Source organism: Cetorhinus maximus, chromosome 3 (genome assembly GCF_964194155.1).
Source record: "Cetorhinus maximus chromosome 3, sCetMax3.hap1.1, whole genome shotgun sequence".
NCBI lineage: Eukaryota > Metazoa > Chordata > Chondrichthyes > Lamniformes > Cetorhinidae > Cetorhinus > Cetorhinus maximus.
In genome coordinates, this window is record NC_135881.1 from 123199449 (window position 1) to 123213542 (window position 14094).

Sequence of the window (14094 nt, forward strand, 5' to 3'; positions counted from 1 at the left end):
GTCCACTCATCCTGCTTCTTCCTGCTGAAGGATGCACTCATTTCTGACACATCTGGCCTCTGTCACATCCTGAATGATCTAACGGATGGTATATTGGGAGATGTCACCTACTCCTACCTGGAAAGATCTGGACGTATAAAGGTTCAATGAGTGGGTAACCTTTAAGGCCAACGCAGCATCATCTTTGCCCTAGTGTAAGGCTCCAGGTCACATAAGAGTTATCACAATTTTGTGACCACGTCCTTGTTGAAGCAGAGCTACCTCAGCCCCTGATCCTAGATCAGGTAGAGGGAGAAGTACTTTTGACACTTGGTGGATAGGGCCTTTTGTAAGAGCCCTCCTCCACCTCCTTCTTCAGAGTTTTTCCTCTCTGCAGAATACAGTCCATTTGCTGGTCATGTTGCAGACCCAGAGTTATTGCAACCACAGCCCCATACCCATCACCACATCCTTTGGCTTCCCTGATTTTTATGTAACAATTATTCAAAACACCTCCAGAAAACAAAAAAAAAAACAGTACTTCAAATAATTTTGTCTAAGCAGATGAATGTCAAAAGTTCTTTAAGTAATGCTAGTGAGATATTCCTTGTGCTGCTGATCACACTGGAATTGATTAGCACTGGTACTCAGTGCACATGCACGGACCAAATTTGTTAAGCAATTAAGTGCCAAATGTGTCAGGACAGCACTGCTCCTGGTGCATGTACACCCATGCTACCACCCTTCCTGGAATGGGGTGCCAGATGGACTGTGCCAGAAGTATGCGCATTACCATTGGGATATCTGCTGTGCCAGAACCAGAAGCTACAGAGTGTAATTCCATGGCCCTAGTCTTTAAATTTAGTGTAACTGACAGATGAGCACAGTAAGACCTATTACATCTTTCCCCAATTTATATTACTTGTCTAGAAGTGGGATAACTATGCAATGCTAATATTTTTAGTGTTTTAATTTTCTGTGAGAAAGTTACTCAAGGCATCCTTACATCCCTAAGTCATCTTAAATGTACAATACTAGTTTCTGAATAATTGTAGACAGTACAATTAAAATAGTTACAAATACATATCTGAATTCTTAAAGCCAGCATCATTACAAAAGTAAACATTGCAAATATACAAAATCTAGCAAGACATCAAAAGCAGCTATACCTATTATCTTTCCCTTTGAGAAACACCTAACCAGTTATTTTAATGTGTATTATGTTTTACAGTGCATGTCTGAAAATATTCTAGATGGTATCACATGTTACAAAGTGACATTTAACAGCATTATTTAACACTTGGATCAATTCACCTTTTAATCCAGACTTCATTTTGATAGAATGCATATGGCCTTTTCAATTAGACTCTCCCACTATTGCAAACTCCAAGGATTAAATCTGAATAATAAAGTGCTATGTTAGGTATTCTGGGAATATGACAACAGAAGTGTGGAACACAGATAAACAATACTGCAGCAACAGTCAAATTCTTTTTACACTAATATATAAAATACATAGGATATCCACTAATCCAAGTATAATACTATTGAGGCCAACTATTACATTTCTCAAATCTGTTCACTCTCCAAAATAAAAAGATTTATTATATAATTTAAGTGCTTATGCCATTCCACACTTAAGGCATCATATAGGCATCTACAAGACTCAGTTTATAAAAGGTACTCCTGGAACCAAGTCACACAGACCAGGAAAGTTTCAGGTTTGACCCTGGTCTGCACAAAATTGTCTCAGTCTTAATCTGGGCACTAAAATATACCTTGAACTTGGCAAGGTAAAGTAAATAGCTGATTTCCTGCTCTCACTTGACTCCCAGTGATCCAACTGAAAAAACTCATGCGTAGAAGTTGAAATAAAATTGAGTTATGTTACAAAAAGGCCATATTTCACTTTCGTACAAAAATAAATGCACAAATTTAGCTACCTAAAACAATACATGTGAGCAAGACTTAATGCTTCAGTGAAATATAAACTTTAAAAATCCACTTGAATAATGGCTTTATTCTTTTAGTAACTGCAATATGTTGTTGCCTGACAAAAATTTAAAAACATGGAGAAATATAAAAATCTTCAAGGAAGATAATAGCAATTTGTAGAAAAACTAAAATGATCAATTATTTTCTATTAAGTAATTTTGTTCGTAATTTTATTTTTCAATGTGTATTTTAGCTAGGCAGTAATAGTCAATAAACGGTTACAGTAAAATGAGCATTTCTGCTCAAAGTGCTACAGTGGCAGCATGAACCGCAATAATACCGAGATAGATAGGTTCTTGATTGGTAAGGGGATCAAAGGTTACAGGGAGAAGGCGGGAGAATGGGGTTGAAAAACTTAACAGCCATGATTGAATGGCGGAGCAGACTCGATGGGCCGAATGGCCTAATTTCTGCTCCTATGTCTTATGGTCCAATAGGACTGACTTTTGCAAAAACTACCAAGGTTAGTGTTGGTTCCACAAGTCAGCATCTTCCATTTCTGGTATATCGTGATTGACTAAACATAATAGAAGTTACTGATGAGAGGAGATCCTAGGATTTGAAACACTATACACTATTGTAAATATATACTATTGTAAGTAGCTTTTGTTTATAAAAATGCCTTTGAAAAGGGATGAAAGATTTAAATGTATATGCGTGTATATGAATGATATACATATAAAAGATATATGCATACATACACGCACCTAATTTAAATATACAAGATAGTTACATAATTCAGTTCAACTAAGTTCATATAAAAATTCTACATTTACATTACTACCTTGAACTCAGTTTTTTTACACTAGCAAATTTCTCCCCAAAATACAATTCTATTAAATGTGGTAGAAATAGCTAACAAAATAACAAGTTCTCAATGATATAAAAAGCAAGACAGGTCAAATCAGAAACAAATATTACAAGTGTTTCTTCAAATGAGAAAGTTCTAGGCTTTCAATTATTATTAAAGTTAATTGCTCAAAAGATGGTGTTTGGATAAAAATACAGAACACAAATGCACATTAATAAAGGGTTCTGAAGAGTTGTGCATCATCCCTTTTCATTGATGTTCAATTAATACTTTAGTTTTTACAGGTACATTAATGATAAAAAAAAATGAAACCTCATACAGTACTTATACTCTGTAAAAATACAGTTTTGCATTGACAAAAATCAATTTATACTGACTACAAAAAATAGAATCTTTTCTTTAATGCCCATGTTGCAAAGTTACATATCTGGTGACAGATGAACATTAAAACCAGGTGAGCAGTGTTGTTTCTGGTGTTGTGTGATGGAAGCTTGAAGGTCTTGATCAGACACAAGTGCAAGTCTGTCATCCTGAAGGCTGCAAGCAGAGAATCGGTTGGATTCTGCTATATTCCTATTTGCGGCACTGGCTGGACTGCTTCCAATAAAGACACCACTAACCTGTTCAAAGGATTTACTGAAGAGGGTTGTAGCTGTGTTAGCCAGATTGTGGCTTCCTGGCTTAGGCAGGGACTGACTACTCGTCAGAGTCAGTCTTTTCATGGCCACAAGCTCTAGATTCTCACTCACGACTCTTCGAGACTGCTTACGAGAAGAGTGTTCACGGCAGGTCTCATCTGCTATTTCTTTATCTCTGCAAGGTTTGTTGCCTAATGGTTTCCATTGACTTTTCCCAGCAGATGCCTTGTTGCTTGTATTACCAATTATAATGCTTGTGTTTGTCACCTTAGAACAAAATCCTTCATCCATTTCAGAGATGTCCATAAGATCCTCTTGGGCTTTTAAATCTGTTGCTTCTAGAAAAAGACGACAAAGATGAAAAGGTCCAACCTCATTATATCAGGATTGATCCAATCTGACTACCTCTCACTCACACTTAGCAATAATAAATTTACATTTTTAACTGGTAGAAGAACTAACTCATTAAACAATTCCTCATTCTACAAGTGAAGATAGTTTTAAAAGAAATAATGTACATCTGTACATTATATTCCTATAAAAACACAAACTGAAAATGTGAAAAATATAATGTAACTGCTGGAGCTACATAAGAGAGTATAGTCAACGTGGGAGGGAAATACTTACACCATCATGCTCATTACCTGAAATTCTCTCAATTCCAACCTTACCTGCCTGGAGGGAACAGAGCAGGTTCTGGTCAGACATCTGTTTTACACCTCATTTTGACTTTAACTGCGAAAATAGGATGGGGTGCAAACTGAGCACCCAGCCTAAACCATTCCTGCCAAGTGAATTAGGTTAAAGTTAGGGCCAATGACTTGCATATCAGCTTTTGTAATTAGTTGATGTGGCTCAGGTTACAATTTCTCATCTTTTCCCTGGTTAGCTTCTCTACTCTCCCGAGGGAGGTGGAGCAGACAAGCCATTCCCTCCCAGATCTCCAAAACCACTCTTTAAAATCAGCAGTTCTGGGGGATTTCCTCTGCTCTCTCCGCCTCCCAGGAGAAGCCACAAGGCCTCTGGCCTCTCACCTTGCCACAGTGACAATACACATATGATGTGAACTCATGCTATTCCTCTTTGGTACAATAAATTAAGGTTTCAAAACACCACATTAACGCTGGAATGAAAAGATCTCCACAAGGAAGCATTAACTAACATTGGATGCATGCCAAAATGTTATCCTCTTCAAAAGCAGCACCAGATGAACTTCAACAAAAAAATTATGTTGCAAGGAGGTTTTTAAACATTCTACACAAAAGCACTTCTCATGTGAAACAGCTATTTTTTTTCCTATGAGCTCTAGTTAAACTAGCACATCATAGTACAGTAGGCCAGCTGTACTGGCATTTTTGTGCAGCTGAAAAGCAGCTTCAGTTGCACATAGACAGACTGCTGTATAGATCAGGATTGATGGTTACAAATGCATTATAGGCTACTTTAATTGCAAGAGTTGGGACCAAACTTTAGATGGTAGTTCCACACAATTTGCTTTTCATATCTCATTTCTAAATTTTTTTATTCATTCACGGGATGCACACTTCGCCGGCTGGGCCAGCATTTAATGCCCATCCCAAGTTGCCCTTGAGAAGGTGGTGGTGAGCTGCCTCCTTGAACCACTGCAGTCCATGTGGTGTAGGTACACCCACAGTGTTGTTAAAAGGTAGTTCCAGGATTTTGACCCAGCGACAGTGAAGGAACAGCGATATATTTCCAAGTCAAGATGGCGAGTGACCTGGAGGGGAACTTGCAGGTGGTGGCGTTCCCATCTATCTGCTGCCCTTGTTCTTCTAGATGGTAGTGGTCGTGGGTTTGGAAAGTGCTGTCAAAGGAGCCTTGGTGAGTTCCCACAGTGCATCTTGTAGATGGTACACACTGCTGCCACTGTGTGTCGGTAGTGGAGGGAGTGAATGTCTGTGGGTGTGGTGCCAATCAAGCAGGCAGCTTTGTCCTGGATGGTGTCAAGCTTCTTGAGTGTTATGGGAGCTGCACTCATTCAGGCAATTGGGGAGTATTCCATCACACTCCTGACTTTTGCCTTGTAGATGGTGGCCAGGAGGTGGGTTACTTGTCGCACGATTCCTATCCTCTGACCTGTTCTTGTAGCCACAGCATTTATATGGCTAGTCCCATTTAGTTTCTGGTCAATGGTAAATCCCAGGATGTTGATAGTGGCGGATTCAGTGATGGTAATGCCATTGGACATCAAGGGGCAATGGTTAAATTCTCTCTTGTTGGAGATGGTCATTCCCTGGCACTTGGGTTGACAAGTGGTAAGTAACATTCGCGCCACACAAGCCTGGATATTGTCCAGGTTTTGCTGCATTTGGACATGGACTGCTTCAGTATCTGAGGAGTCGCGAATGGTGAAAGCCGTGCAATCATCAATGAACATCCCCACTTCTGACCTTATGTTAGAAGGAAGGTCATTGATGAAGCAGCTGAAGATGGTTGGGCTGAGGACACTACCCAGAGGAACTCCTGAGGTGATGTCCTGGAGCTGAGATGACTGTCCTCCCAACAACCGCAACCATCTTCCTTCGTGCTAGATATGACTCCAACGAGCGGAGAATGTTCCCCGATTCCCCGACTTCAGTTGTGCTAGGGCTCCTTGATGCCACACTCGGTCAAATGCAGTCTTGATGTCAAGGGCAGTCACTCTCACCTCAACTCTGGAGTTCAGCTCTTTTGTCCATGTGTGTAAAAGAATTCTGAGGCAGTCCACTAATCACACAGGATGCCCTGGGGAGCAGGGAGGAGGGCATGACACTATAATATATTTTCTCTGTATGGACTTACTTCCTTTAGCTTGGGAAGAAACATTTACATAATTACATAAATCCATTACAAGCTACCAAAATGTGTGGGATGGTGGGCTGGCTCTTCACATTGCTGGTCCAGAGGGTTTGCAGCTCTGCATTGTCACCAAGGGAGGTTGAGAGGTGCAGGGGAGTTAAATTTTTTTCTCACTGCTGGGGCCAGGTAAGCAGGTTCTGGCGATTGGAGAAAAAATCCTTCCAGTGATGGCGTTGGGGCTATGGTGGTAGCCTTTGATGCCAGTGGCCCTTCCTGAGCTATGGAGCTTCCAGATGCCTGGCCCTCAACCCCAGAAGCTACCAACATGCAGCTGGTGGCCTCCCTGCGTGGCGCAGGGCCACTCCCCCACTAGCAACGTGCCAGTGGCCTGGGATGATAGCCCTCAGTTGGCCTTTTAATTGGCTTGAATAAAAGCAAAATGCTGGAAAAACTCAGGTGGTCAGGAAGCATAGATGGAGAGAGAGAGAGAAACAGAGCTAATGCTAGGAGTCCAATATGACTTTCAGTTTCAGAATAAGAGTTATATGTGACTCAAAAGTTAACTGTGTTTCTCTTCACAGACGCTGCCAGGCTTGCTGAGTTTTTCCAGCACTTTGTTTTTATTTCAGATCTCCAGAACTGCAGAATTTTGCATTCCTTTTAATTAGCTAAACTTGCCACCTGCCTCCAGTCAGCAGACAGCTAAGCCGATGCTATTAAAGCCACTGGTTAAATGGCCCGCCAGTGGGACTGCATCAGGGATTCCTCCCGACACAGTTCCCTGGCTCTTTAACTGCATCCCAGCTGAGTGCCAGGAAAATCTTGCCAGGCAGGATGTAAGCAAAGAATAAAACAATTATTAAACTTTGACATTTATGTATACTTTAAGTGCTAAGTTTAAGTGATAACTAACCTCAACTTTCAGCAGTGTGAGCAAGTGCTAAACAGGTTACTGCTATAGCTGGGTGAAAATAAGTAGGATTGTAGGAAAGTGTGCTGAATGCAGAAAGGTTAAAAGCATAACTGAATGTTTAGTAGTAGCATGTGGTGAAAAAATGCATTTGCCCTTCAATGGTAAACAGTGCTCAATCAATTTTACTTTGCCCTCCTAAATTAGCTTTTGCTGCCATAAATAATAATAACCAAGACCAATGCCATTCTACAGGAAGGAACAAAAATGGAAAGCTTTGCAATACAATTATCTAAATTCCATGATGAAAAACTCACCTTTAATTTTTTTTTATTATTCATTCACGGGATGTGGGCTTCGCTGGCTGGGCCAGCATTTATTGCCCATCCCTAATTGCCCTTGAGAAGGTGGTGGTGAGCTGCCTCTTTGAACCTCTGCAGTTCATGTGGTGTAGGTACACCATAGTGCTGTTAAGAAGGGAGTTCCAGGATTTTGGCCCAGCTACACAGAAGGAATGGTGATATATTTCCCAGTCAGGATGGTGAGTGACTTGGAGGGGAACTTGCAGGTGGTTGTGTTCCCATCTATATTCTGCCCTTGTTCTTCTAGATGATAGTGGTCGTGGGTTTGGAAGGTGCTGTCGAAGGAGCCTTGGTGAATTCCTGCAGTGCATCCTGTAGATGGTACACACTGCTGCTACTATGCGTCAGTGATGGAGGGAGTGAATGTTTGTGGATGTGGTGCCAATCACGTGGGCTGCATTGTTCTGGATGGTGTCAAGCTTCTTCAGTTGTGGGAGCTGCACTCATCCAGACAAGTGGGGAGTATTCCATTACACTCCTGACTTGTGCCTTGTAGATAGTGCACAGGCTTTGGGGAGTCAGGAGGTGGGTTACTCATTGCACAATTCCTAGCCTCTGACCTGCTCTTGTAGCCACAGTATTTATATGGCTAGTCCATTTCAGTTTCTGGTCAATGGATCCCCCACTATCAATATCCTGGGGGTTACCAGTGATAGCAATGCCATTGAACATCATGGGGCGATGGTTGGATTTTCCCTTGTTGGAGGCAAGATGAAACTTAAATTAACAAGTTTTTTTTGGAGAACATGAGAATCACTACTTCAATACTCCATTTCTCTTAATGGAGTGTAATACAGCTTAGTAAAGGCAAAAAAAATCCTGAATATTGCCACGGTAATTTAATTGATTTTAAATATCAAAACAGCATTGGCAAGAACCACCAGGCCAGCTTAGCTTAATTGGTAGCACTCATCTTCAAGTCAGAAGTTTATGGGTTAAATGTGTAATTATAGGCAGACACTAATATAACTCTGAGCAAATGCTGCTTCATTAGGAGTCCATCCTTTGGATGAGATGTTAAACTATTTGCCATTTTAGCATTTCAGCTGGATGTTAAGGATCTTACGCCACTACTTGAAGAACAAGGAATTCTAGCTTCATCTGAGCAGAACTAATACCACAAAGAAAAGCTCAACAAGTTGGCTGTCTCACTATTGTGAGATCTTATATCCAACATGGTAGCTGCATTAGATTATATAAATATATTCACTGTGATTCAATTAATTGTAAGTAAGGCACAAAGAATTTCTAAGTTACTATAAGTGGAAATCTTATTTGAGTTGTGTGTCTGGGGTTGTACTTTTTGCAGGTGTGAAGTGAGCTTGTATGGCTTTGTGGTTTCATCTATTCAAAAATTGTCACTGGGTCAAAATCCTGCAACTCCCTCAAACACCATTGTGCGTGTACCCATACCACATGGACTGGAGCGGTTCAAGGTGGCAGCTCACCACCACCTTCTCAGGGCAATTAGGGACGGGCAATAAAAATGCTGGCCTGGCCAGTGACACCCACATCCTGTGAAATAACTTTTTTTTTAATTCACATGACGAAGCATTGTTACATTAGCATGGAAGAAACTGTCAGTCTTTGTCAAAAGGCAAATTTGACAGCTACTCAATTCCAAAGTGCACACCCCAGACTGCAATCATTATTTATAACTCTTACTTTATCCATTGATTGACTTTCATGTTGTGCTGAACCAAATCCCAAGATTTTCTATTACTGATGCCCTATTAAAGGCTTAACTGAAATGTAAATTTTTAAACCATGAACATTTGATTTCTTCTTCCACAAATAGAAAAAAATATGGTTATAGCTCATTGTAAGTACATAGTTGATAATGAAAGCAAACACTTTATAACTGAAGTTGTGCTCCTGGATTTCTTTGGTGGCATATCACTAAGTGGCAAAATACATTATGGGAAAGCAATGTGCACTGGTTACAGTATAGAGAGTTCTGTGAACACTTCAATCAACAATCTATTCCATTATTTTAGTTCAAGTTTGTGTTATCATAGTCATAAATCTATTTTTAACTTGTGTTTGATAAAAGGAAATATAAAACTACACTATAAATATCTAGACAATTTAAAGTTAGTTAGAAAGAGTTGCATTAGATGTTATACATTTCCTATCCAGAAGGCTGCAGTACATTTCTGTTCAAATGGTTAGTTGTTGATTTCCAGTTTTAGAATGCATGTGGTTATTATTTTTAGGCTGGTGCCACAGACTTTCATTTTGTGAGCAATTCTATTCAAGAATCATCAATAAATTAATGAGGTTCACTCAGTCACTCAACACCCTTTAAATAGCTATTCTGAGTGATAATTAACACGTTGATTTTAAGCAAAGTTTCTAATGGATAAGTTATCAGTGCAGTTTTTAGATACATGCAATCTTTCTGTTAATAGTTAGAATTGTGGATCATGCATAATTGGCATATTACTAAGGTGGATATTTTACATTGTATTTAGTATCAATTCAAGATTCCCTTTTTGGACTTCCAGAATATTGTAATATGAGGTTCTTAACCCTCAACTCCCAGATACCTTTGGGTGCTAGCATGGAGCACTCAGCTAGTACTAGACTCTGCTAGAGGCATGTACTCCATCCTCCATCTTTTTCCTCAGAGATTTTTGTCTCTTGATTTCTTTGCCATCTGTCTTAGGATCTGAAGCTGGTTCTTGTATACCCTGATAATGCTGAGCATCATTCTCTGTTTGTATTTTGCTTCTCTCCCCATTATCATGTTTATCTTCTTGCACATTTGTCACATGAGTGTCTGATAAAGGAAGCTTGTGAGATTCGACTGAGTCAGTATGGTTGGTAGATATATCTAGGATTGAAAATGACAAGATGTATGATGGCTGAAACACAAAAAAAAACAAAAAAATGTAGAAAATATACATGGCAAGCAAGTTTGGTTTTAGGCTAATTTTTGATTAATGAACATATTTCCAAAAATAGATGAAGGGGGGAGTTGTACCTTTATTTAAAATTAATGCACTTTTGATACATGGTAAATTCATCCCTCCTAATACAGACAGTAGCATTTCTTATAAGAATTTAAAAGCCAATTGATTACTGTATCTTTTAAAAATAATTCTAATATTTACTGTTCCTCAACATCAAATAAATGTTAAATGACAACTAAAATGTTACAGCCTGGCTAAAGTTTACTAGAATAGCCAAGACCCTCATCCTCGCTTGAGGTCAAGAGGGGGAAATGCCAAAAGTCATATTCCATTTTTTACCTATTTTATGAAAGTACATTTTTTTGATTTCACAATCTAAGTTATAGCTGCTTCAATTTTTCTTAGCCTAATTAGCATAGTGCACAAATTATCTACTGTAGTGCATATCACAAGTGACTACACTTCAAAAGTGCTTAATTGTCTGTAAAGCACTTTGGGACCTCCTGAAGTCATGAAAGGCAGTATATAAAAATGCAGGTATTAATTCTATAATACAGCAATAAAATGTATCTGGACCAGTGAACTCACTTTAACATCATGAATTTGCAATATAGGTACACAAAGGTCTACACTAAATTGCATCACTTGGTAAATCAGTTTAATGAAGCAAAACTTACACTTAGAATTGAGAAATTGACCTATAGATTACACCAATCACTATAGGATCCCCCATAATTTTCTGCAGATTTCTACACATTCTCATTTCCCTTTGCATGGATCACATGGATTGCAGCGATTCAAGCGGCAGCTCACCACTGTCTTCTCAAGGGCAATTAGGAATAGGCAATAAATGCTGGTCTAGCCAATGATGCCCAGACCCAATGAACAAATAAATTTTTTAAAAATGAAAATTGTGTACACTGTTTAATCTGTCTTCAGACAATACACATGCACAATTTTACAAAATGATAGTGTTATGCAGTAGCAGCTATTTTTACATGCCGAGAGAAGGCCTTTGATCAAGTCGTCCTTAACTCCCGAGCTCATCAATTGTCATGTGTGAATATCTCCTACTAGGAGTTCTCAGAAACGAAGACTAGTTTCTAGCCCCCTTCAGTATACAAAAGAACAAGGATGCTTGTAATCTTTAACTAATTATTTTTCAGCTTCAAATTGCAGGTAATTCAATCTTAAGGCAGGGTATAAAATTGCACACATTTTAGGAACAAAGGATCCTTTTATCTGATTAATTTTATTTTAAACAGAGAGGCAACTAAAATGATCAGTGCAAAATAATTTTGATTAAGTCAGTTTTTGTGATAAAGAGCAGAGGCAAACCTCCCAAATGAAGACACAGAGCAAATGCAAATTTCTTCCATCCTATTACGAATATAAAACTTGAGATAAGAAGCACTTTTTGCTGAGCCAAATATTTTTAATTAAGTATTCAATTTTGCACCTTCAATTTTTAAGTTTGAAATAATTTTGTCTGTGACTTTAGATGACTTGTTATAACCACTAAATTAGTAACTTAACCCAGATAAACCAATTAATAAAGCTAAAATAATTGAATCAATTAATGACTTAACTAATCAAATAAATAAATAAGGTTAAACAGACATGGCAGACTATAACTGCAGTACGTGGGAGTTTGTGGACAGCATTGTTTTCCTGGGCAACCATATCCGTAAGTGTTGCAGCTCGAGGAACTTTGGCTCAGAGTTGGAGTCTGAGCTACAGACATTGCAGGGCATCATGGAAGAGGAAAGTTATCTGGACGCTTTGCTCCAGGAAGCAGCCAGTCACATCCCCTCCCCTTAGGTGAAGCTGAGAGTTGATCAGTAACAGGAGGAGGGTGCAACTGCGAGTCAGGCAAATATGGGGATTCAGAATATAGCAATGGACAAGATTCAGCCCTCGACTTAGACCAGCAGATACAAGGTACTTGTTACCTAGGTAGATAAGGACAAGGACAGCAGGGTAGATGGGCAAACTGACCATAGCTTCATGATGCAGGAGGCATGCAAATGAGATAAGTGTAAAGGAATGTGGTAGTAATAGGGGACATTATTGTTAGGGGAATAGATACCATTCTTTGCAGCCGTGACCAGGAGTTCCAAAGGTCGTGTTGCCTGCAAAACGCCAGGGCTAAAAACATCTCATGCATGGAGTGGGATCCAGTTGTCGTGGTCCACATAGGAATCAGACCTAGAAATGATGGTGAGCTTGAGGAGTTAAGTCCAAATTAAAACGCAGAGTCTCAAAAGTTATAATCTCCAGATCGTTACCTAAATCATGCACCGAATGGCAGGGGATAAACAGATTAGAAGGTTAAATGCGTGGTGGAAGGAGTGATGTGGGTGTGGGAGACAGGGTTTCACTTAATGGGCCAGTGGCACCAGTACTGGGGAAGAGCGAGCTGTTCCGTTGGGCTCCACTGAGCTGGGACCAGTGTCCTACAAATAACCAGAGTAATAATAACGTTGGGGGCAGGGGGGTTGTTTGGAAGAATTCAGGAAAGGATATATTGAAAAGCAAGGGAATATGCGAGTCCTAGAGCACAGAAGTGTTTTGGACAAAATAAGCCAACGTCCAGGAAGGGATAGTGAGAGTAACAAAGGTAATGGCATTAGTTGTTTTTAATTATTTCATGGGACATGGGTGCCGCTGACATGATCAGCATTTGTTACGGGGAGACAGTGGCATAGTGGTATTGTCACTGGACTAGTATTCCAGGGACCCAGGGTAATGCTCTGGGTACCTGGGTTCGAATTCCACCGCAGTAAAATTTGAATTCAATAAAAATTTGGAATTAAAAGTCTGATTATGATTATTGTCATAATTCACTAATGCTCCTTAGGGGAAGGAAATCTGCTGTCTTTACCTGATCTAGTCTACATGCGACTCCAGACCCACAGCAATGTGGCTGACTCCTAATTGCCTAACCAGTGATGTCCACATCCCATGAATAAATAATGAAAAAAACCCAGCCCTAATAGCCTTTGAACTGAATGATTTACTAGGTCATTTCAGAGGGCATTAGGGAGCCAGATGGATTTTTACAACAATGATAGCTGTCTACTGACTAAGGCAATGTATCACAGATTCATAAAATGGCAACAGCCATTCTGAAGGCGGCAATTTGGCCTGCGTGTACGTGTGTGCTCTCAACAAGAGCAACACTGCTGGTTTCCATTCCCCCACACTTTCCCCATAACCCTCCAAATTCTCTCTTCCAATGCAAAGTCCCTTTTGAAAGCCCCAATTTGTATCTGCTTCTAACTAGAATTTCAGGTAGTGCATTCAAAATCTTAACCATCTGCCCTGTATAAAAGATATTGAGTCACCATTGATTTTTTTTCTCCACCACCCTCCCCCCATCGCCTTACATTGATGTCCTCTGGTTATCAACCTTTCAGTCAATTGGAACAGTTTCCCTCTACCATCTAGTCCCTTCATGATTTTGAATACTTCTATCAAATCTCCTCCCAGCCTTCATCAATTCACATAACTGTGGTTCCATGGATGAAGAACTTTTCTCATGAATCTTTTCTGAACACACTGAAGCCTTCCTAAAGTGCAGTGGCCAGAGCTGGACACAATACTCCAGTTGAGGCTGAACCACAAATTTATAAAGGCTCGCCATTATTTCCTTATTTTTGTACTCAATGCCCTGTTTATAAAG

The 14094-nt window shown here is 39.7% G+C and overlaps 1 protein-coding gene across 7 annotated transcripts in view; it reads right to left on the reverse strand.

The window, feature by feature from the left end:
- Positions 1 to 1966: 1966 nt before the first annotated feature.
- hycc1 (hyccin PI4KA lipid kinase complex subunit 1) overlaps positions 1967 to 14094 on the reverse strand; it is a 92074-nt gene continuing 79946 nt past the window's right edge. For 6 of the 7 annotated variants that reach the window (XM_078538892.1, XM_078538887.1, XM_078538890.1 and 3 more), the window contains one exon: positions 1967 to 3761. In XM_078538892.1, the coding sequence (XP_078395018.1) occupies positions 3205 to 3761 (557 nt within the window). In that variant the 3' untranslated portion in view covers positions 1967 to 3204. Of the gene's footprint in view, positions 3762 to 10043; positions 10331 to 14094 lie in introns of all 7 variants that reach the window. The other variant, XM_078538893.1, reaches the window with a different exon arrangement.